We start from the raw sequence: 26,609 nt of genomic DNA, 5'->3' as shown, positions 1-26,609 counted from the left end.
AAATTAATAATAACAAATAAAATTAAATTAATATTAACAAATAAAAACTACCTTTTTTATCAGGGATTGTAATAGTATATTCAATTTGACCTCTAATAAAACATTACTATACTTCATTGGACTTACAAAGTACTTCTGTATTAAAAACTACCTATTTTTCATAGCATACTAAAACATATTGCAACCATTGGGAACTTGTTGTCTTTATAAGCTTACTTTTCTTTCCAGTGGGATGGGCATTACATCTACCTGATAATGGATTACTGCAGTGGGGGAGATTTATCAAAGTTTTTAGCAACGAAAAGAGCACTTCCTGAACGAGTTGTTCGACGATTTTTGCAACAATTAGGTAAAAGTTAGAATGAGAATGAATAATTTAGAGTGTATGCACATTGAAAATTAGTCTACAATATTATCTATAATTTAATTTTAAATCAATAAACATAATTTGTACTAATTTATAAAGCTATTTAGATGGAGTTCAGTGGTCACCATCTTTATAATCCATCATAGCATTACTACTACCAAGCTATATTTTCTGGATTTTCTTTATCAAGTATTGACATGATACAAAGAAATAATTGGTCAGATGTCATGTAACTTATCCAGTTACTAGGCATACATTCTTATAATTTGATATGATACGATATCATTTAAACAACGAGGTAAAAATGAAATTTGATTGGTTGAATTAGCATGCATTTAGACGAATACAATATAAAACATTGTAACCAGCGTGTGTTTTAATTTAGAATGTCAGTCTACCAGTTTGGTTTAAGCTCTGTTTATACTATCAAACTATGTGACAAAAAATGTGATGTGCCCATATATGGACACGATGATGTCATATCATTACCATATTTTTGCATATCACTACCATATTTGGGCACATCACACTTTTTTGTCAAACTAGTTTGATAGTGTAGACAGAGCTCAAGCCAAACTGGATTTATTTAGAGGATGATCGGAATCCTGACGAACTTTAGTTCCATTTTTAGGATGTCCTTTTCATGTAGCGAAATGAGAGGTTCAAGGCTGATTCCAATGATTTTACTGGCCACTTTACAATTATAAATACACTATTATTATATGAAATGTTTTTAAAGATGTATTACTGGTAATTGTTAGTATGACAATTTATTATTTTAATTTACAATAATATTTTTTCTTTTTACATCAGCTAGTGCTTTGCAGTTTTTACATTATCAAAATATATCTCACATGGATTTGAAACCTCAAAATCTGCTACTTTCCAACTCATATGATCCGGTGTTAAAGGTGGCAGGTAAGGCTAATAATGAAAGACCGAATTAAAGATTATTCGGCCCGAGACGATTTTGCCCACATTTGGGTAGAGACGTGTCACTTTTGACCAAACCAAATGATGATTAAATGATTAATAATGTCAGCTCTCCCAATACCGGACATCTTTGGGCTGGCCTAATAGGTCTGTTTTTCCGTAAGGTCTGGTAGTCTGAATGTATTTTTAATGGTAGAATGAAAAGTTTCTGGTTTTCAGAGAGTCCAGTATTGAGAAAGTTAACTGTATACATTGTTTTTTATGCCATGTTTTAGTCACTTAGAATAAGACTGTTGTTTTGTGTAAGTTTAGCCATGTTCTAGCCTGCTAGACTAGACCGATTGTATCGATACCTGGAGGGGTTGAATGCATTGAAATAAAACTGAACATTAATTAATTAACTAGAAATATATAACTTTAATGTATATCATTGGAGAAAAGGCTACCTTCTTAATGGGCTGAATCTCTGCAGGCAATGAAACACCATAGTTTTCTTTTATTCTGTTATCTTAATTAAAATTAAAGAAATTCTATTACTTCTCGTACAACTAAAACATTAATGAAATAATTCAAATACTTAAAAAGTTGTTATTTTTGTATTTCAGATTTTGGTTTTGCACAGTATGTTGAAATAGAGATAAACAGTGAAAGTCTCAGGGGATCTCCACTTTACATGGCACCAGAAATTATTATAAATGCTACGTATGATGCTAAGGTTGACTTATGGTCAGTTGGTGTCATCCTTTTTGGTAAGTATTTGTTGTCTGTAAACGGATGTGAGGTGGTGGAAGAACAGCTTTTCAGGGATGAGATTCCTCATTGGATCGGCGGATTCATTTTTGTAACCTCTCGATATTATTCAAAATCTGAATCCAAATTTTTGTTTGGTGTGGGGGTAGTTGTTAGGTACCGCCAATCGATCATTATAGCAATTCATTTCGCGCTCTTGATTGCTTAAAATTTGTTAATCTAACTATATCTAGATTTTTGGTGGTGCTAGTTATTATATATTGACACCGTTTTGTTTTTATATTAAAATTACAGAAAAAATACAAATCTAAATTTTTTTATATGATTTGTTTGTAATTTATATATTACGAAGTGGAAACAATCGTTTTTTATATGACTAATTAGATTACAAAGTAAATGTAGAAATTTTGATGGAGTTCATGAACACATGAAGCTGGGTGATCACATAAAAAAAGCCCAACACCGCTGGGAATGCCTACTGACCGTAGTGCAACGTCAACGCCTTTGTTGTAATTGTTTGTAACTACTGTGGAGTAGCTTTGTGTCAGGGTGTTGAGTAATTGGTCAGATGTTTTGCCCTACTCTGACGTAATTTGTAATTTATACTAAGTACATTGAGAATACTTGGCTAGTGATCTGGAGGTCGTGTGTTTGAGTCCCACCCGAAAAAAGTATTTTTTCGCAAGTATTCTCAATGTACTTAGTATGAAGTACAAATTACGTCAGAGTAGGGCAAAACATCTGTCCAACGTCTTTGTTGTTTTGTTATAATCAATTAATTGTCAAGATCATTCACAAAAAAAACATTTATTATTCTTAAATAAAACATTTTAGTTGGACATGTTTTATTTAGGAATTGCTATTTTTACATGTGCTTCATTGTGAGTTGAATACCTTGAATAGAGGGCAACATATAGTCCCCTTAATCCTACAAATGTGTACTGATGATTTACTGACTAGTTTTATTAATTTATATTTTCTGTATTTTGATTGTGTTCCTTTTTTAGAATGTCTATTTGGTAAAGCACCATTTGCATCCAAGACGTTTTCAGAATTAGCTGACAAGATAAAAAGTAATGAACCTATTAAGGTAAGGTATTCATACCATTCAACAATGAGTTTCTATGAACTGAATTTCAACCTTCGAGCTGCATGTTTTTTACTATATAAACCTGAATAAATAAAAAAAAAAAAAAATAGATATTTTCTTTTCTAATATTGGATGTATTGCTATATGAACAACTTCATTGGTACAGAAGTGTAATGCCTATCCTATAGTCGCCGAACAGATAAGACTACTACATCCATACATCTATGAATGGTTGGCTAGTTGGTGACAAAAACGCTAGTTCATCATACCCTGTACTGTTTTGATTTTACAATCATTCGGGAAAACATCTCACATGGAATACTACTTTGTCTTAAGATTAAACAACTAATTTAAAAGTAAATTCAATTAAAAACACATTTAATACAGTACAGTACAAACAAAATCAAATAATACTTTTTCTATTTTTCTAATAGATTCCATCCTCAATTAGAATATCCGATCAGTGCCATGATTTGATGTTTAGACTTCTACAGAGAGATCCAAAGCAGAGGATAAGTTTTGAGGAATTCTTTGATCATAAATTTGTAGATCTAGAACACATGCCATCTCCACAATGTATTGAACGTGCTGTGAGTAAAATGTGTAGGCTATTATATCGATTGATCTTTGATTATCTGAATAGTTTTTAGAATTGATAGTAAGCGCTGTACACTATCAAACTAGTTTGACAACAAAAGTATCATGTGTCCAAATATAGTAGTGATATACCTAAATATGGTAGTGATATGACATCATCATGTCCATATATGGGCACATCACATTTTTTTGTCACATAAAGTTTGATAGTGTAAACAGAGATTTAGTCTTTGGTTTTAATTTTGGCACATTATTTCCATGTAGCTAAGTGTCTATGAAATCTGTTTATTACCTTGTTTACTAGTTTCATTGTACTTGGTTTCAATTGAGTTGTAAAAATTGGTTTCGATTGTCTTTAGGGTAATAACTAATATAATTACAGACTGGGAAAATTACAAGAGATGTAGTACAATGATACAATACCCTAAATTGACAACAGATTTTCTTTTTAAATATGTTAAGAAAATCAAAATTTGATATTATGACCCATTTGAATGTTCATTTTTATTATAGTTTTAATAGTTGCTCCAAACTTTGTACTAAAGGGGAGCATTGTAAGTTTTTCCCAATTTGGACAGTATCAAATATCTCGTCGAACTCTGAAATGAATATTTGTAGTAACCTTTTTTCTAGAAAAAAATTGTAACGGAGGCAGCACAGAAAGATATAGAAGGTGATTACAAGTCTGCTGCCAGCCTATATTGCCAAGCTCTTGAATACTTTCTTCCTGCAATACACTGTAGGTAGTATAGTAGTATGGTTATTGTATAGATAGATAGATAGAAATCTTTCTTTATTCTGGATATTCATTCAATATTTGTACATTGTTCTTCCTTGAAGTCCAGTTAACAATGGCTGTATTATTATGGTAACACATCAATTTAAGTATGTTATTGACGATGGATCACTTTTACACATGCTTTAGAAGGTATCATTCGGTATACTTAAATATTTTCATTAACATAAGTCACCCTTAAAAGATATTAAAACATTGCAAAACAAAACATATTTAAGACAAATTTAAATTGTCAATTTATTTCTTTGATAGATGAAAAAAATCGTACAAAAAAAGAAGCCCTGAGATCAAAGGTTAGGATTTATTCTGTTTTCTTATTACAAGTTTGCCATTTCATCTCATGTCTCACTAAAAATGTAATGGTTTCTACTACTCTCTAACAATAGAGGGCACTGTATAACATATACCATGTAATTATTAGTTCTTCAAAGCAAGTATATGTCTCTCTGTCAGACGATTTGTTAAAAAATGCTTCGCCTGTTTTTAAATTTAATATTTGCAAAAGGTCTTTATTTTTTTAGGTACGAGAATATATGCAAAGAGCTGAAGAGTTAAAACAGTCTTTCAAACCGTCAGCTGCACATCCTCCGTCCACCCCAGAAGCGCCCTCAACCACATTTATTTTGGGTATGATTACACTTTTTAAAGTGTTGAATAATTAATGTTACAGTACAGTAGTAATAAAGATTATGGAATATTATCTTCAAGCCTAATTGGAAACTAAGGATATTTTGATTAGGCCCCATACGAAAACATGGCAGTCAGCAGTGCAGCCCCTACCCAGATCAGCACACCGGTAGATAATCCCCTACTCTTTTCGAAAAGTATGCTTTAAGTTCTTTAGCGTGCACTATATGTAGACAGCTTTACATCCGAGGATGAGGAAACAAGAGTAAAACATCTTGCCTAAGGATAAAAATATGGTGCAGATAGACTTGAACCCAGCCTATCGCATGATAGTCCGATTTCCCTATTATTATGTCATCACTCTCCAGTGTTTTGTTTTATATGTTTTTGTGCCTGAAAATTGAATAAAATAAAAATAAAAATATTCCCAAACAGTCACAAAAGCCCACCTCCGCCCAACTATCATAATTGTTAATGGAAAAAACTTGGATGTAGAAATCCTAAGATTACTCTACTGTTATTGGAAAGCAATAAATATTTCTTACTTGCTTACACAATTTGATTTTCCTTTTTTAGATGGGTTAGCTAATGGATATCCTGAATTAAAAGCAGCATTGCATACAACATGCCAAGCTGAAACATTTGTAAGAATTTTACAATTGATTTCATTGTGTACATAATTGATTCTTGTTAAAATTATCAGAAAGCTCAAATGGGGATGGGAGGCACTTACTGAATTCTGCCAGGTTTATAGTGTCTGTAACTAGCGCAATCACAACCCTGATTTTCAGATATGTACAGACATTTGTTAATGCTCTATTGAAATAGGAGTCTCAGTGAACGATTGTTTAAGGAGAAAATCATGAGGGTCAAACATCAAAAAGTGCCTAACCAATCGAAAACTTTTCCTTACAATGGCTCCTGGAATTTGGTGAGATATGACAGGTTTAAAGCGCTTTCCTTTATTAGCCATGCAGAACATACTGTATTTTAAAAAAAGAAAAGAAAAAAACTATACTCCATAGGCAACATTTCAAAAATATTTGTCTTCTCACAAAATAGTATGTTATGAAACTTTTTTTAACCCGGTGTACTAGTTCAGACATCCAATGTCATACACATCCACTACTTAAAGTAGGCCTTCTAGCTGCAAAAGTCTTGTTGAAGGCGCCAACTTAACACAAGAAGTATTGAGTTCTAAGAATAATGGTGTTTGGTGGTCTTTATATATTTTTTATAATAAACACTATATATAATATATATATATTTATTTTTTACAGGATGAACAAGAAAGGTACGAGGAAGCATTTAGTAAATACGAAGAAGCACTAGGCCAACTTTTACCAATATTACAAAGTGAGCATCTAATGTAAAGACAGTCTTATATAAAGATTTAATATTTTTATAATGATTCTTTTATTGCTACAGTCTTTTATAATACTGCAACTTTATAGTGGATTTTATATTTCTTAAACTTAAACATAACCACTATTTTTGCCGTCAAAATGAAAATGTCATAACATCATCTATTTCCTTGTCACATAAGACAGAACCAGAAGAATAGCTCTGGCAATGAACTTGAATTAAACATTATGGAATTTTATAATGTATAATCTCTTTTGTTTATAGGCGAACCAAAAAGCCATAGAAGGGAACTGTTGCAATCAGAAGTTTTGAGATTTATGTCAAGAGCAGAGGAGATCAAAAACTATTTAGAAGTAAGTAAAAGAGTGCCTATTTAAGCACAAAAGCGTGAACATGGAGCCAAAATTAGTATCTGGGACTTACACAGTGTATCACTCTAAATTTTCTCTCTACAAACGAAAACAAGAATAACTGTTCTATCTTAAATCACTTATCATTTCTTTTAATTTTATATGGTTTAATAATGTTATCTTTACAATTTTCAGTAGATTTGAAAACAAGTAATATGATTGAAATTTTCTTAAAAATACATTTTCTTATAGAAAAATAATAGTAAATCAACATTAGCATTCACATACACTTGACTAACGTAACAAGAGCTTTTGTTTTGTTATCATGAGCAAGAATGTATAAATGCGGTGGTTTACCATTCATGAGGAAAAAACCCACAATTTTGTCTGAAAAATATACTTAAAAAAAACAATAGTAGACAAACAAACGCACCTAACCAACGTAGAAAGAGATTTCGTTTTACCATTAACCTGAATAAAGAAAAGTCCAATTACTAGAAATAATTTATGCTAGGTATGCCCATCATTTAGTAACCTGGTAAATTCTGTTCTTAACTGTATATGTATATTTTATAGATGAATCGTCTTCCATCACGACAAGATTCACTCAACCAAAGTGTAATGGTAACAAATGATTCAGAAAATGCCACCTGTAAGTGTATCAGTTTTTAACATTTTAAAGTTTACTAACTTCTTCTTATGCCACACTTGTGATTAACCTAGTTTACTATCTGCTTCTTATACCACACCTGGAATGAACCTAAGTTTACTATCTTCTTCTTATACCACACATGGAATGAACCTAAGTTTACTGTCTTCTTCTTATACCACACCTGGAATGAACCTAAGTTTACTATCTTCTTCTTATACCACACCTGGAATGAACCTAAGTTTACTGTCTTCTTCTTATACCACACCTGTAATGAACCTAAGTTTACTGTCTTCTTCTTATACCACACCTGGAATGAACCTAAGTTTACTATCTTCTTCTTATACCACACCTGGAATGAACCTAAGTCTACTGTCTTCTTCTTATACCACACCTGGAATGAACCTAAGTTTACTGTCTTCTTCTTATACCACACCTGGAATGAACCTAAGTTTACTATCTTCTTCTTATACCACACCTGGAATGAACCTAAGTTTACTATCTTCTTCTTATACTACACCTGGAATGAACCTAAGTTTACTATCTTCTTCTTATACCACACCTGGAATGAACCTAAGTTTACTATCTTCTTCTTATACCACACCTGGAATGAACCTAAGTTTACTATCATCTTCTTATACCACACCTGGAATGAACCTAAGTTTACTATCTTCTTCTTATACCACACCTGGAATGAACCTAAGTTTACTGTCTTCTTCTTATACCACACCTGGAATGAACCTAAGTTTACTGTCTTCTTCTTATACCACACCTGGAATGAACCTAAGTTTACTATCTTCTTCTTATACCACACCTGGAATAAACCTAAGTTTACTGTCTTCTTCTTATACCACACCTGGAATGAACCTAAGTTTACTGTCTTCTTCTTATACCACACCTGGAATGAACCTAAGTTTACTGTCTTCTTCTTATACCACACCTGGAATGAACCTAAGTGTACTGTCTTCTTACGCCACAATTGCTTAATATAAGTCTAGCATTTGAACTTTTCACTGAAATGTTTAGTTAGTTTGTGTTTGAGACCATTATCCATTTACTCACTCTTTATTTCAACTTACCTTTGAAAGTTAAACATTAAATTAATGTTTTTGATATCTCTTCGGAGACTTTGTATATTCATAAATATGATACTGATATGATATATCTTTATTGAATTGTGTGTAATATTTCATTGATTGATACACCAGTGGCATACTGTACAGTGGTATGATATCCAGAGTCTGTAGTGGAAATTTTGTTATAGATTTTTTTTTAATTTTACCACTACACTATAATTATAAATAAATAATTCAGTAATGCCACATTGTTGTTTAAATACACATAAATTATAGAGATATATGGGCAGTGCATAAATAAATACATACAGAGTACAGTACATATGGCACTTTTTGATATGCGACATTAAGTACACTCTGTAAAAAGTAAGTACACTGAACTTAGCACTGCACTATGAATTGCTCTAGTTACATTAGCAAACTTAATCTTTAAATGTTATTCGGTCTTGGTTAGTTCTTATCCTTGCTTATGTTAGCGTCATGATTCTATAGTGGATTGTTTTCTGTAAAGCAAAAATATACTAGTAAGTTTAATTGCATCTTAATGGTTGCTGGCATTTGTCTTTAGTCCAGTTATGATGGAGTGTGCTTTTTTCTTAATGCCCCTCTGGCTAATTTGAATCATTCAGGTGGCAGATGGCGTGATATATTCGGAAACTAAAACAGATTAATGCCTAATGATAAAATATTTATTTATACACATATTTGTATTCCTATGCTTTGCCTATTTACTTGTGTTATATTTACCTTTATCCATGTGTGAAAAAAATTACTATGCGCAACTAAGCTGGTTTTATTTCATGCAGATGGGGGCATATGCAGATTTGATGTTGCGTCGGTTACATTGCATTGCATTGCCAGTGAGAACCACGCTTTATAGGAGGCGCTCTGATTGAATTGTAATATTGTTGTCTTTCATTTCTAGGTATCTTTGTAGAAATTAAGATAAAAAAATTAAAATTAGAGAAAAATTTTGTCACAATTATATCAATAACTTTATCATTTAAAATAATTAAAATTTTGAAATGTGTCATCTTTATAAATCAAGCCAAACATCCTATTAAATATCATTTGGATAATATTTCATTTACTTTGATAAAAATACACAACTAGCAAACTTCTGAAGACAATGCATATTAGACTGAAATTTGATGTACAGTATGAAAAGAGATGGCAATTTATTTTAAATGTAATACAATTTAGTTAGAAAAAATGTCTGTCTAGACGCTGCATAATATCTTATTCATTCTGTCATGATTGCACATGTTCACTTCATGTGCTTGGGTTATGACAAAATGCAATATTAATATAATATTTTAATTAAAAATGCTATTTAATATTGTTACTATGGTGATGTCAAATAACATGATCTATTTGACAGGTCTTTTATGATGAGCTGTAAAATTCCACAATAACCTGAAATTTAATCTCTCACCTTTATATTTAAAATCAGATTCTACAGTCTGTCCAGCCTTTTAAGTACGAAAAAATACACATTTAAATAGCTCTTATACCAGATTCACAAATGCAACAAATTCTAATTTATTGGTCTTTTTGTTTATCTGGTAAATTTTAACAGATAGATAGTTTTGATTAAGTAAATCATTTTTTTTTTAAATTGCAGGCATCCAATATTTGAAATGTTTTAATTTGTTGTTTATGAGTATTTACTACAAGTATTATTAGATTGGGAAACGAAAATGATAACTTTAAAATTCATTGTTTACTGACACACCTAAGGGAACACTTCTACTGAATGATACGTACAGTATAATCATATGTTATGACAACATTTGGTTTTCAATCCAAGAAGGGAAATCTATGGAAAAGTATTTCAACAAAATGTCCCAGCGGGCATATCAACGTTGATCAACCCTTGTTGATACAACGTCATTATTTTAACGTTGATAAAACGTTGAAATCGGGTTGAAGTGTGAACATTTATGGTCGATCTACTGTACCTTTGTCCGTACAACGTCCCTATTCAACGTTGTATTAATGTTGAAATCAGGTTGGTTTCCGACAATTTAAGGTCGATAACCTTCGTCTGTACGATCTGTCATCCCTGAAACAACATCACTATGTTGAAATCCGGTTGAAGTCTGACCATTTAAGGTTGATTACCATCGTCGATACAATGAACGTCACTATTTAACATTGATACAACATTGAAATCGAGTACAAAATCTGACATCTGTCGATACAATGTCACTATTTAACGTTGATACAACACGTTGAAATCCGGTTGAAGTCTGACCATTTATTGTCGATTACCATTGTTGATGATACGTCACTTTTTAACGTTGATACAACATTGAAATCAGGTAAAAATTCGGACAATTTAAGATCGATCTACCATCACGCGATCAGTCGAAGTGGGTGAATCACATCACGATACGAAAATATCAATCTGCGCGCGATGCATGTTGTGATTTATAGTGGGCCGCTAAAATTATTTTTCACATTTTTAACTGTTTAAAGACAATAATAATAATATAATAATATAATTATCATTGGTTTTATACTTTTATACAAATTTTAATATTGAGAAAATGTAAATATCTTTGTAATTCAGCTAAGGCTGCGATGATGATAGTGAAATAAATGAAATGAAATGAAATGAAATGAAATGAAAATAAAATACTGCAATAGGTCCATATAGTATTTATTTTTACATAAAATTAGGTCAAAACATGTAGGTCTAGTATCTTTAAGCATACAACTTCTGCTTTCTGAACAGGAATTGTTGCTCTAAAAATGTTGCCATTATTTGCATGGTAACTCTGTCAACAAAATTATTGGGTACAAAAGTCAATTTCAGAAAAGGTTTTGATAGAATAGTTATGGTAATTAAAGCTTGTCAGCTATAATACTGCCAACTCTTGTTTAGATTGAGACTGTAATTAAGAATCTGAGGTATGCAGTATATTTATCGATCAAGAAGAAATTTAAAGACTAGCTTTGTTTACAAACGTCAAACTGAATCGGTAGCTATATCAAGCTACAGTGCTCACTCAGCAGTACAGAATTTTGAATTTATTGCTAGGAAGGAGATCCTGGATGCTTAATTAAAGGACAACCATATCCTCTGGCTGTAAATGTTCTATTTCTGAACTAATAATATTTCGCACAGTACGCTAGTTTATTACATCATTTTTTGAAATATATATTTTACCAGTGTTTAGTATTATACAAGTATATTGATAAACGTTAACAAGTCATCATTTTATTTTAAATTTTATTTCATTGTTCATCCAACAAAGAACAGAGTCACCCCTAACAAGATTGATACCTTGAAAAACACAATACAATGACAAACGGCATCAAAATAACATAGAACTTGCAGTATGTTATATTAAAAATAACAGATACTTTTTTATGCAAAAAATAATGTATCAGAACAAAATTGATAAAGGTTACCGTACACGACAGAAAAGTCCACATTTGGAAATATTAACCCTTCTCATCTCAGTAAAAACCAAAATAAAGAAGATCTTCTGAGACTATTGCAAAGTATCCAACATAAAGAAAAAAAGCACAATTGCCATAAAACAGAATTTATGTATTTATAAAGAAAAATTGTTTTCTTTTTACAAATTGTAATTTACGAGTATAGTTTGGTTCAACATTAATAAGCTCTACAATATGGCATTCTCATATAATAAATGGCAAAATTCATGGATTGTACACATAGCAAAAATAAAACACGCTTTATAGGATAAACAACCAGTAGGCGGCTAATTGCCGACAATATTCTGTACTTAAATAGCATTTTCCAGGGCAGGATTAAAAGTTGAAAACGTTCTGTAGGAATGATAATACATATAATACCCATCCATCTGTTCATGATTTTTTTTTTACGTTTCATTTTAAGTAGGTCTGCGTCCACCTGTAATAATACAGAACACAAAGAAGTTTAGATTATCATTATTTGTCTTCAACCATGTATTATGTAGTGGATGTCTTTCAATCATCTGTATTATAATATTTCATAAAATCACTGTAGTGTGATAAACAGTAGGCAACTAGTGTAAAATTAGCATTGATGTTTGAACATTTTGTTGATTATAAATACAAATATTATAGATCTATTGTCCCCGATAACATCATAAATACGAAAAAACAAAAATAGTATTTGATTTTGAACATAGGATATTTGATTTTAACATTTTACCTGTACTCTAAAAAGAATAAATATGTATATTAACTTTTCAAGTTTTTACACCTTGTAAAGTAATGTTGCATACCCATCTGTATGTTGTAACTTCTAAAGCCTTGTTCGCACTGGACTTGAATAAATTTAAACCACGGTAGCTTTACCCAATGTTATCGGAAGATTTTACCGTCATTCGCACTTCAATATTTTCATGCAGTTATTTTTACCGCAATTTTACAAAAAATTTACCAAAATTCAGTTGACTCACATGTGTTTACATAAGTTGCACTTTCGGATTGAACTTTTAACTGCATGGTTAGTTTTACCAAGACCATGTTAAGTTTTACTTGGCAGGCAGTGGTCAGAAAAAGTAACTATTGGATTTAAAATTGTAGCCAGTGTTCGGATTAGACTTTTCCTGGTCACTTTAGCCGACGATTTGGTTAATTTTACCAAATTTAGTCCAGTGCGATCAAGGCTTTTATCTGTGCTGCATGTTTCAGTACTGTATGTGCTTGCTAGTGCAGTATGCTATTGCATTCATACGATTATATATATATCTAGGTCGTTCACTTTGCATTCATTCGTACGTTATAATTAAAGCAACATCTACTTCATATACAGACATAGTGGGGTTATATTTCAGACTAGTATTTGCAGGCTGTGATGTTTCATACCTACTTCAATAGCGAAAAAAAACATAATGGCGCTGTTTAACGATAAAGATAAACGTGACGATTTATAATGTTTAATACAAAATATTTTTATTGATCCGCTGTGATTTTTGTGTAGGGAAGGAGTGACAAAATATCTTAAAATGCAACATATTTTTACATAAATTCCGCATATGTATTCATCAATGTACATTCAATGTTAATTTTATTTCAACCACACTACAGTAGCTCTATTGCAAATACTGTAAACAAGATGGTTTTCAAACGGCCACGTGATTAAAAAAATGCGTATTGTTTGGGTTTCAGAATCACTACCTACAGTACTGTAGGACACTGTGATTAAGCAAGTAGATTATCACTAAACTACGATAGTCTACAGTTAATGAATTGTTAAAGATGAATATACAATATCCTATTTATTTGAGCCATTTCACATTTGGCCAAATATAAACATAACAAACTCAACAACCAAAATGTAACAAAGTAGTATTATACAGATATTGCCTGCTTAGAGGTGAAATATAAGATTTGACATCCCCGAGGGAATGATATTATGTTCGAGGGAATATATATCCCGAAGCGGCAGCTGAGGGATATATATAATTCCCCGAGAACATAATATCATCCCGAGGGAATGTTAAAACTTATATTTTACCGATATAAAAGGCAATATCTGTTATATTACATAGCCAAGAACAAGTCTGCTGGGTCGGGTGAAGCTAGGCTAGGCTAGGCCTCCTTTTTGTATTGTATGTAAACAAGCTGCCTAAGAGTAAGACACCTTACCATGCGAAGAATAATATACAGATAATTACTAATTAATGATTCCTTGGCAATAAAATATTCACTAGCCTATGTCGTTTAAATAATAACAGAAGAATTTCCGTCAATAAGCCTACATTAATAATAATAATATTATCATAGGCCGAATAAATAATAATTCGTCGTCTTCCTTCGAGCCGAATCACCGGATGTTCAGTGCGTCGCGCGCGTACCGGTTACTACTGTGAGTATTAACCAATCACAAATGGTCTTTCATCACATCTAGGGAGGACTAATAACAAATGAGGGCGCTATGTATGCATAGTTTAAATAGTTTAGTTGATTATTTTCTTCAAGCAAGTTCCGTGGCGCAGCGCATGAAGCGTTGTCTTGTGATGGCGTGACAATTCCATCGCGAGTTTAAGATCCAGTAGATGACTTTTGTTTAACGTGAGTGTTGCCACACGAAAATTACACAGTCAATATCATCGAACTCAAGAATTTATATGATTAATGACAGGGACACGATAATTACGCGAAAATTACTCAGTCAATATCATCGTTCTCGAGGATATATACGATTTACGATCCTCGCAGCGGTAGTCATGTGATGCAGTTTCAACCAATCACGTTCACGTATTTACATAGGCTATGTAATATATTAAACTATAGCATGCCAGTACACTATAATATTAAATGTCACATACAGTATATTAACATTTATTTAGTTCTGATGATAATAAAAATTGACACAAGCATTCAATCTATAAAACAACTTAATTATTTCCATCATTTCAAAAACAATAAATATATAGTATGTTGAGTAAACAATGTGTTTATACTGACTCAAACATTCCATGTTTGCTTGGTATCTCTTAAGAGCATTTTTAATTATGAATTTTTTTTGCCATACATAAATCAAGTGATTACTCCTTGGATACTAAGTGATACTTACTATTCTCCAATTTAATATTACTTGCCCAGTTAGACACCACAATTACTTTACTCTACGCTGTCTAATCAGACTTAAACTACGCTTGTTGACTTTGTTAGCTAACATACTGTAAGTATGGTTACCAAGGTCTGGCTAAGTACTGTAGCATGATATGACCAGTATGGTTTATTTTTCTGCGACTGTAATATAAGCAATCTTGACCAATGTCATAATAATTGTATTAAAACGAGAGTGGCACTCATGTGTCCAAGAGAAAAGAAATACAAACTAAAATAAAATGAAAGGATGTACAATTCTATCTTTTGTTCCCTATGGGCCTGTTTCTGTTGCCAAATAAATACCGTATTCTAGAAAACTGCAAAGTGCAAGTGAGTGCTGCGAGCAGATCTAGCATAAAAAACATAGATTTGATGACGCAGGGCCTTCCCCTTAAGACAAACAGAATGTCTATATTAGAACACTTCTCATTGAATAACAAAAGATCTCCTATGAACTACGGTTAGTAATATAGCAACTCAATCTAGTGAGTTATTAAGAAAAAAAACCCATTAATTCATGTTTTAGTTATATGAATTAATTAAAATATACATGAATGTTATTTAAAGAGGATCTACAAAATGCTACTGTTATCATAGCATAGGTATTTTAAACACACTTGATCCATTTATGTGACCTTTTGATGACCTCAGATTTAAATTCACATCATTATCTATGTAACTGATTTATCAACCTGAATGACTTATACAATATTTATTAATTAGTATGCAACATTCTATGATAATATATTGTACAACCTTTTACCAAGTTGGTGATGTGATTTTTGTAATACTGTGATAGGACAAATTGTAAGTAGAAATATATATTTTGCAATTATATATAATATAAAACCTTCACAAAAAAATCAAGCTAATTTACTAATTTGTAAACAAAGTCCTAAGCTAAAACAGAGCCCTCACAAATCAATAATGAGTCTAATATTGTGTTGTCCCTGCAGCATATACTCTGTCTTCATCTTGATGTGCATGGTGCCCAACCATATAATGGGACAATAAAAGAGTTACAGGAAAATCTCCAGCCCATTGCTCATTCTTTTGATATATATTCTTTGGTTTATTTTGAATTCAAATTTTGTAAATTTTCATTAAAAAAAATGCATGATGAATTTTATTTTATTGAGTCTTTCGGCGAAATCCGTGACAGTTAATAATAAATTACATTAAAAGGTTTTACAAAAACATGTCTGATTTTTTTTTAATACGAGGATCAGTTATACGGAAGAATGTCCTCAACCTACCTTGATTTTGACAAAAGTATTCGAAGACGTACGACATTGAAACGTGACATATATTTCATTTAAATCTCGGAAAATGTTAATAACATAAAGTGTTGCTTGTAAATTTTCAATCAATTAAAGATCTGAAGGTGAAAGTCTTTAGTAACATGGTTATAGGTAAATGTAATCACAGTGAGTGGTCTGTATGTTTATTGTTAACATTGTTATGCTTTTGACATAACATTATAAACTATGTTATTGTTTTAGTGTTTGCATGGCACATAGTAAAGCTTTCTTTTATTTACCCAAAAATAAGTTGTAAACATTCATATAAAACATAATATGGGAAGGGTTAAAAAATAGTCAGAACTAATCTAGTTCAGCCCCTAAACACTGAAAAATAAATATTTAAATAAATAAGGGCTGCAGTACCTTCCTAAACTTAATATATACAACATTCTCTACAGCTCACTATGTCGATTGGTCGGTCGGTCGGTTGGTCGGTAAACACTAACTTGAGCACGCGGCTGCAGCCATGTATATGGCCTTGTTTGGACTGATTGTTTTCACAAAAAAGTAATGTTCACTAACGATCGATTCTTGTAAAGCGTTTTATAACTATAGGGCAGGAGGCGTCCAAGACACAACTAGAGTTCAACTTAGATCAAATCCTAGTTAATGACAAGGGAGTATCCCTATAATTTGGTTTGTGTTTAGCTTCTTTTTGTTCTGAGTTTGTATGTACAGCACTTAAAGTTTCACAACATTTTACATAATAAATCAAGGATATTAATTATTAAACACAAATTATTGTTTGCTAAGAAGGATGAAAAGATCTTGATTGACTACAAAAAGCAAGTGCCAGCTGTCATGTTATAATTAATACAACTTATTGTTAAAATGATTCAAAAATAATAATATTATGTTTATTATTTTAAAATCATGTTAACAATAACTTATAACAGCAAAAACTTATTATTAAAATTATTTTAAAATAATACTATTATTTTAAAATCATTTTAACAATAAGTTGCTGCTGTTAAAGTTATTATTTTTGTATTAATTATAACATGACAGCTGGCACTTGCTTTTTGTAGTCAATCAAGATCTTTTCATCCTTCTTTAGCAAACAATAATTTGTGTTTAATAATTAAAGATTCAGCCTTGGCAATTGATAGAGCAGCCAGAGGGGGTGATTGCTTAGGACTTGCTACTTCTACAAATGATCCCAAACAATAGCACTTTACGCCTACACATCTATAGAATAATCAAGAACAATATAACAAGTGCAATACTGATACTGGCATGTTGTAGATCCCTAGGGACGTTTTAAGGTACAGAACATCAAAGAATGAAGGCAATAAAGCCAGCAATCGCAGAATGCATATTTGCATAAAAATTGCAAGGGAAGATAAAAATGCAGATATGTCCAGTCCTGTGTTTATTATTAAAGTATTTAAGTCACAGTATATGTATTATAAACTAACCTCAAAATGCAAAGATAATCCTAAACAAAATTAATATAATTAAAAGCAATTTATTTTGCTTTAATTTTTTAATTCTTTATTGCCAAAAAAAGGCATACAAAGACAATCAAGTATAAAATACAGATCAAAGGGAACTGAATGCGTATGGCAAGAGCCTGTGTTTCCCTCTTATCCCCCAGTGACACAGCAACCCATAAAGAAGATAAAATATATAATTCAAATATAAAAAAATCATAAAATATAATGTCAATAATATAAAATCTTAAATACTGTATATACACATTTTTTTTTTTAAATAATTTAGGGAGTATTTCTTTACAACAACGATATGTCTATATACTGTATATAATCTGTATATACAAATTTGTAGCTAATTTTTGTGAAAGAAATTATGTTATATACATAATATATTTTTAATAGTTTTTTCATACAATTTAGAGTTGAAAATACATTTATTCGGTTTGTAAGAGGTTTTAGTGAATATTTTCCTAGTTTTAATAGAAATATAAATAAATATTTGTGCTAAACGAATTACAAAAACAAATGTTATTGGTTTTTAAATAGTTACTACTGGAGTTTGGATCATTTAAACAAAAAAAATGTATTTTAATGTTTGATGTCAATTTTCAGTAAAGTAGGCCGATATATAATCATTAGACCTCTCAACAATTAACTTTGTTTATTAACATCCCTATCAACATTGGAGTTTTGCTTCTAATGAAGATTGAAATTCATTCAACACATTGTTTATTATTCTGCTGATGAACAGGAGTAAGGGTTGATGGCACAGCATTCCGCTGGTTGCCAGTTTATCACTTTCTCCAGGCCTCTAACAGATTTGCTGATTTGTTAAAATAATTTCACCAGTCAACAGCTAGGCCTCTTATTAATTAAAATAGTGAGCATGGCCAGTTAATTAGCTGCTAGCCTGGAAGAAAGACTAATAAACGCAGGATCAATTAGTGTGTAGCTTGCTTAGGTATGACAGACCTCCTGGACCTGGTATACGAGAAAAATAAATTGAAATTATATTAATTTCAAAAGAAATGGATCTGTATTGTGACAATACAACTCAAATATTTAAATTAAAATGTAATTTGTATGAAATTTGAACATAATAAAGTAAATTGCAATACTACCAAGAATACAATCAATTATTTAACTTTATTGCATACATTTTAGCAAACTCATAGATGTTAGTTCGGCATGGGTTTGATACTCTGCTTCATAGTTTTGGTGGTAAAACAATTTTTTTTTTCAGTTGCTTTTTATTTTATGTATTCTGCTATTATTAGTGATGTTATAGTAAATAGTACACTGCGTTTGTTTATGTCGGCATCTACAGTTTCTATGAAATGTTGAAAATCGGAGAAATTTAAGCATATGTTTAAACATATGGCATGCTTCTAAGCTAGGCAATATACCTCATAATTTATAATCAGTTATTTCTAAAATATGTGGCCTATAATAAATTGTTCTGTGTTTTTAATGTTTTTCTTGTAGCATGTCATATTGTATGGAATGCATCTACCACATTAGTGGATACAGCCCCCATTATTATTGAAAAAACATACATTTTATGCTCATTATTTTATATGTTTTAATTCTTTTTGTGTTGTGTATATCACCTTTGGATATCAACTATCAGGCTGTGGGTGGGTGTGTGGGTTTCTGTAAGGTGGATGCGTGGGGCTGATTTGTACAGTAGGTTGGTTAACAGGTTGGAATTGAAATTAAAGGACTTGAAAACTAATTTGCAGTTGTTTTGCATTTGTAATATCATTTTTAATCTTACGATTTATTATACCATATTAACAAATATATTCCATGGAGAAATATTAAAAACTTCAATTTATCCATTGTAAATTTCAAGTCTAATGTTTACTTGGCTTTATAATTTAAAATAAAAACCTTCAATTAAAAAAAAATGTTAAACCAACACATGAATGAATTGTCAGGATTGAGTGAAGTTTTCAACAAAAGACCAACAAAAATCAAACTATCTGAAAACTTAATGTGTAATAATGATTTCTTTATACAGTAGAATAGAACCCTTCTTTGGGACTCTTTATTTAGGAAACGCCATAAAACACCTTGCTGTGAATAAACGTCAATACAGTACATGTTTTAACACAACGGCCAAACCTATTCAGATAACATCCTATTAAAGATGTATTGTCCCCCAAAAACATGAAAAATGAAGATTAATTAAATCAGACTTTGAATATGTTATTTTGTAGTTTTAATAAAGTTAATCAGTTCCATAGAAAATAAAAACTAAAACAAATTATGTTTTCACTTGTAAAATGACAAAATAAATGGTTAAATTCAACCGAAAATCCATTGGCTGGCAGCCAATTTGACCATTTTTTGCTTTAAATTACATTTTTTTTCGATCCAATTTTTGGTCAAAGTGGATAACTATTATGTTACATTAAATAAAAATATTCAACAAAAAATGTTTTAAGAATTATTTTTTCAGGGGGACAATACATCTTTAAGAGGACAATTGAAATGAACAAGCAGCAAATATGTTATTACTACAGCCAACCCTATATTTAGGAGACACCACTATTATAGGACACCAAATGGTTTACTGTATATATTACAGTACATAATCTTTGATATTCAGTTTAATTGACATAAATAATTCTCTATTTAATTTATCTTGATTACAAATTAGACCAATCATTCTTTACCTTACATTTGTATAACAATGAAATTCCACAAAAAAATGATTAAAGCACGATGTATTCATTGCATTATTTATTTAGCTCCAATCAATTGTTATTATTCATCATGATAGATGCCAATTAGCATAATTATTATTTGTAATTAAACATTCCAAACACATTGTTCAATAGGCCTTTTAAATTCTTGATTTGCCTGCTTTGTTCAGCTATTCTTAATTAGGTTGGATGAAGTTGGTTCAGTTCTTCATGGTTGGCTGAACTGAATGTGTTTTGATCATTGCCATATGCCATTATAGTTATATTCATATGATAAAATGTGGTGTTCCAAGGTTACAAAGTGACAAATTTTGATGCTCATTTGATGACTGTCTTATGCTTAAGTGCTGAATATTTAAACCCTACATAATGGGTTTTATTTCAAACAGAGCGCAACTATCAATATGCAAATCTTGTTTTTGTTTCCTCTCATTTGCATATTTAAAAAACAAATTTCATGAATGCAACGGTTTATTTTCAAGACTTCATTTGCATATTGTTTAAAGAAATGATTTCACAGATGCAAACTTTCTGATTATCATCTGTCTTGTTGAGTTGTGTCTTTGCATAGTGTTTATTTTTTATTTGAATAATTTTCATATATATATTATAAATTTTCTGGATAGAATTATATGGTTTATTAGTTTTGCTTACTTGCGTATGTTATCATACTCTTTGTTTTAGATTTGTTTACACCTTCAGATTCGTTCCCACTAGAACGCCAGTAATTGAAACCAATAATGAAACAATGGATGATCCATCGTGTTGTGATTGGTCAGTTGAGTTGCACTTTGTGTTGCTTTTACTTTATGATCCCCATATTGCGCCCTCTTTTAACAAGAATGTTTGTATAATTTGTATATATTTGTGTAATAACAACCACTGAATGCATCCTAATCATCACCTAAACTTAAAGGCCTATATTTATTTATACAATCAAAACAACTGACCTCAAATACATAGTACTTTTACCATGTTGCAATTTTGATCGCTCTTTATAATACTTTTTTGCTTCCACACATTATAAACTCTGTTTAAAAAAAATTGTGTTTACGCTACCAGGCATTATACTTCAAATAATGGCCTATGATTGGTCAATTGAATACCAGGGTAATAATTACACAGTAGCACTGAATATCCTAAAACATAAACACTTGTGTGTTTTTCTAATGAAGAAAATAGGGTCTCCTGTTATTGGTCATTTCATCGCTGTTGGTTGTGAACTGAATAAAAAAGTAAATAAATAAATAAAGATTTTACACAAAATTGCATTCACACTACTTGAGTTGAACATGCAGTACTATTTGAAAGTAATCTGGATACTTTTGGAAGTCGAAATTGTACCTAAAAGAATTCAACCCACATGCACACAGCATGTTGCATGGCTTGGTGCATCATGTATGACTGCCCTGCTAACTGGTTCGCGATGAAGTATTTAAACCAGTTTAAAATTATTTTACAACATTTTTTAATCGCGTGCAACGCAACTCTACAGCTCACTATGTCGGTTGGTCGGTCAGTTGGTCGGTAAACACTAACTCATTTGAGCACGTGACTGCAGCCATGTATATGGCCTTGTTTCCTAAATTCTTACAGCTAACGGTGTATTTTTTTAGGCTTTTCATTCATTATTAGTAATAACATGCTTTTTTTTCTTTCTTTAGTAATTAGCATTCTGTACAGTCACAGGTCATTAACATTCAACTTTAATTACTATTATACAACAGAAATAGTAGAGAAAGTATTGCAAAGTAAGCCCACTTTTGTTAAAAATCCTTTTAGCAATACTCAGTTGGCTCATCTAACATATTAAAAGGTATTATGCTATTATTGACAGTTATTAACTGTTATTATACAATAAGCCAACAGATGTAATATAATTTTAAATCAACATTATAATTGCCACGACTCAAAACTGGTTTTGAGGCCACTAATTTGTAAGGCGCCACAGCTAGATTTGTATGAGAAGTGTGTCAACCATAACTACAAAAACTACAAATAATATTAAAGAATAAAATATTAATTAATTGTTGTTGATTAACATCCATGGGTCATATTGGAAATACCATTTTTTGTTAAAGGTGATCATTCCTGTGCTCAATTCTCAATGTAGGGAAGCAAGCTGTTCTAAGCTTAAATATGGGCATTTTATATTGGTAAGGTGGTCAGTTCCTTTCCAATTTTTTTCCATTTTCTTCTGCGTGGTACAGTATGTATGATCTGAAAAGACCGTCTTAAATCACCCTTATTTTTTTATTATGAATTTGTTCTTGATACTGTTTTTGTTTTCCTTGTACTTTACACAAGATCTGTTTGTAGTCATTGTTCATATTGCTTGTTCAAGGGTGGGGGTTGTGTCCTTTTTTTCAAGAGAATAAACTTTTTTTTTGCAATCATAAGAAACCTTAAAAGGAGGCAACTGATGTGGGCTGTACTCTCCAGTCACGCTTTTGCATCATGCATTTTAATTGTTTGTTTGAAGAACAAGTCATATTTAATCGATAGATTTATTCGTATTGTGTTAAATTACACTAAGATCATGTGCGACTCTCAATGGTAATTCTAATGCTACCTCCATTAACAACTGTTTTCTACTACCATTTAACTTTATCTTATGTATTTAGTACGGATTTAAAAACATCTATTTTGCTTTTATAAATTCAAGCTATTAAGAGACTTTAAATCCAGTGCACTTGAATAGGACGCCAAAGTTAAGCCAGTCACTAAACAGATACGTCCTCAACAATGATGGCAGGAATTTATTATTTATTTAAACTAAAGAAAAAAATGTTTTCCGAAATAAAAGAAATTGAAAGATGATTTTATCTATTTTAAATCTATTTTATAGATTATTGGTCCTTTATATCTTTACAACCATGGAAATTGACTATAAACAATCCGTTATTAGTTCCACCGTCAAATACTGATATTGGTATAAAGATACTGTAATTGCTAACAATTGCTACAGCTGTAATGTCCCTTGACAATGTTTTCAAACTTACAGTAAGAACGATAAAGTATAAAGATTTTGTTTGTGCATACTTTAAAAAATATCTGTAAAAATGAGATAATCTTATTAAATCTGTCATAACCTGATGTATCTTAATATTCTTTTCATTTGATTGGCTAACTATGGAATACAGTAATCTTTATTTTATCTTGATTTACATATTTCTGCTTCAATCAGTTCTAAATAAATTCACTGAGAATTGATTGTATGGCTACTGATTAAATATACCTTCTGCTTCCATTTAGTAAATTAGTTATTTATCTTGACTCAGAGAAATATAGTAGAACTCATATACACCTTTAATAGGAGTGTCCCCTTATAACCAGAATTGGTGTAGGAATTGTCAGTAGCTGAAGTAAAGCATATTTCCTCTAATTTATTAACTAAAAATGTCCCTTTTATAAAGGAGAAGTTCTATAGAAGAGTTGTTGTATTGTAGTATAAAATAGCAAGCGTATAACAATGTCCATATTTCCATACAGTCTCTCCCTCACCACAGCTTCCCCACCTAAAAAATGAAATACTGTAGTGCTTTTCAATGTAAAAGACTGGCTCAATAGAGAGGCCATATTAATATTATTAATGTGTCTGTTATTATTTACATTTTGTTTTGTATAGAGTGTTAGGTAGCTAGAATGAACAATGCCTCTGTTGTCTAACAATATTGCATACATAATCAGATAGATTTATCTTTATAGGCATATTCTCTCTTTATCTTTAATATTACTATTTTATATTTTCTTTATTTTTATTAATTATTAATATTTACATTACAAAATTATTCTTGGAATCATTTACTAGTATTATTTACTTTATGTACATCTAATATTATTACATCTACATTCATTCAAATGCACATATAACAGAACAGATTTTCAAATTACCGAAAAAAATCTAAATATTTATGTGCTGTGCCTTTAGCAGTATTACTCAGTTTGTTGACCTTTGATCTGTTGTAAAGTCAATGTACGCATATATTTTATGAGGAGAATCAAAAGGAAACCAATTAGGCAAAAACACGTATCTCCTTTGTTTAAAAAATTAGGCTTTCTAGTATATACCTCAACAGATTTTACGCATTGAGTCTACTGATAATTGCATGAATTTCACACTTATGGGAAAATCTAGCATTCAATTATATGCATCCGTATATGAGCATTAAAATCTTAAAGCTATACATTTTAAATTAAATGGACTGCAATGGATGACTTTAGTTGGTCAACGCAAATGATTTTGCTAACCTAACCAACCAACATTTTACATACATTTGCCTCTCTCCACCCATGGTCTACAAAGAAGTACCTGGTATTGATGAAAACAAAACTTACGGCTGCAACATTATGGGAGTCATATTGTTATTCCTGAAATAATTTTTTTTTTTCATGAATCGAAATAAGATAAAATAAGTAAAATAGATTGGTGAAAACCATAAATCAATTACTTAAAATTCCTACTAATACAGTATCAATATATACATAAATAAATTATATAAAATATAATATAAGCAACTTTTTTGTGTCTCATTACAATTTAAAGTAATGATCATGGTATGGTATCAACATTGTCATTTCTATATTTCTGTGTGCCATGTATAGTTGCTATAGTATTAGAAATTCACAAGCATAACAAAACTCTAAACTGCCTATAAGTGAAATACTGAAAATTAATTAATTTATCAACCGTGGAGATAAGGAAAGTTGTGAGATTGAAAAAGGCTGCTTCAATTGAGGTTCAAACCCAGAATATTTTGCTTGATATACAGACATCCTATAGACCACTGAAGCTTTCATTGTACCATTCAACTTTGATTAGATCGCGACTCTCACGAACACTTAGTTCTCAATTGTCACACAGGATCAATTTGGTTTACCCTCATCTTTGTACGAGGTGTGTAGGTGTGTCTATGTATATTTCATATAGTATTTTTGATTTAGCTTGTTGCTTATTCTATTTGTATCTCCATAGAGATCCAACTGCTGATAGTGATACCCACAGCATTGTCATTTTTTCAGTAATTTTCCTTTGGATTTTCATATAGTATTTTGATATTAATTGATGCTCATATTGAGTAAAAATCAAATCATTTTCATAATGATAAAACATTATTATTTTTAATTTCTTTTAATTTTTTTTTAATGATTATTAGAACAGTGCTATATTAGAATATAAAGATCAACGTTATAATTCAAATGTGTTTTTTTTTTTCTTCTTTTTTTTGACACTGAATATAAATGAAAGATTTGATTAAAAAGCATTCTAATTACAAGTTGTGCATTAAACCTCTTGGCTATAATACTATAATGTTGTATAAATTGACGCAATTAAATATATATAGAACAATGTACTATAATATTATAGTCAATAAATCGATAAATTCTGACCTTTTTAGAATTTGCTGATTCATTCATCTGGGTTTATTTCCAATGTATGTTGTTACATTGTTCTTCTGTTTAGAATAATGTACTGTACTGATAATAAAGCAAAACATTTTGCATTTTACATAAAGTTGCCATAATAATTGAACATGTTTTATTAAAATAATACACAGGCACCCTACAAGATCAAACTTAATTTAAAAGGTGCTTTAGAGAAACAATAATTATGTATTTTGTAGAAGATTAGATTAGATCCAATAATACAAAGTTTAACTTCTGGTTTAGTCAGATTTGATTTTTTTTAAATTTCAGCATCATAAAATCAATTTACAGATAAAATACATAACAATGAATATATATACAGAAAACAAAAAGATCGAAACATCAACAAATATACAAACAACAGCGATTCCAAGTGCTAAAAGATTTTTTTTTTTAAGATTATAAGAATCATTTCTGTGATGGTTGTCATTTTGCAGAATTCAGCTACTGCTATTTCTCCAAGAAGGCGCCTAACCAAAAAACACTTATTTCAGCATTTAAGGTGTTCTGTCATGCATGAAATATTGCCGGTATTACATGTTTACT

General features: G+C 30.7%; 1 protein-coding gene across 1 annotated transcript in view; it reads left to right on the top strand.

Moving 5' to 3' along the window:
- LOC144853614 (serine/threonine-protein kinase ULK3-like) overlaps window positions 1-26,609 on the top strand; it is a 39,707-nt gene that overhangs the window by 3,692 nt on the left and 9,406 nt on the right. The window contains exons 3-14 of the mRNA XM_078711346.1: window positions 229-349; window positions 1,181-1,285; window positions 1,906-2,049; window positions 3,058-3,140; window positions 3,575-3,730; window positions 4,371-4,476; window positions 4,786-4,826; window positions 5,055-5,160; window positions 5,737-5,804; window positions 6,441-6,516; window positions 6,790-6,878; window positions 7,452-7,527. Of these exons, the coding sequence (XP_078567472.1) occupies window positions 229-349; window positions 1,181-1,285; window positions 1,906-2,049; window positions 3,058-3,140; window positions 3,575-3,730; window positions 4,371-4,476; window positions 4,786-4,826; window positions 5,055-5,160; window positions 5,737-5,804; window positions 6,441-6,516; window positions 6,790-6,878; window positions 7,452-7,527 (1,171 nt within the window). The remainder of the gene's footprint in view (window positions 1-228; window positions 350-1,180; window positions 1,286-1,905; window positions 2,050-3,057; window positions 3,141-3,574; window positions 3,731-4,370; window positions 4,477-4,785; window positions 4,827-5,054; window positions 5,161-5,736; window positions 5,805-6,440; window positions 6,517-6,789; window positions 6,879-7,451; window positions 7,528-26,609) is intronic.

Source organism: Antedon bifida, chromosome 10 (assembly GCF_963402885.1).
Source record: "Antedon bifida chromosome 10, ecAntBifi1.1, whole genome shotgun sequence".
Taxonomy (NCBI): domain Eukaryota; kingdom Metazoa; phylum Echinodermata; class Crinoidea; order Comatulida; family Antedonidae; genus Antedon; species Antedon bifida.
This window is presented reverse-complemented; position numbering and strand designations above follow the sequence as displayed.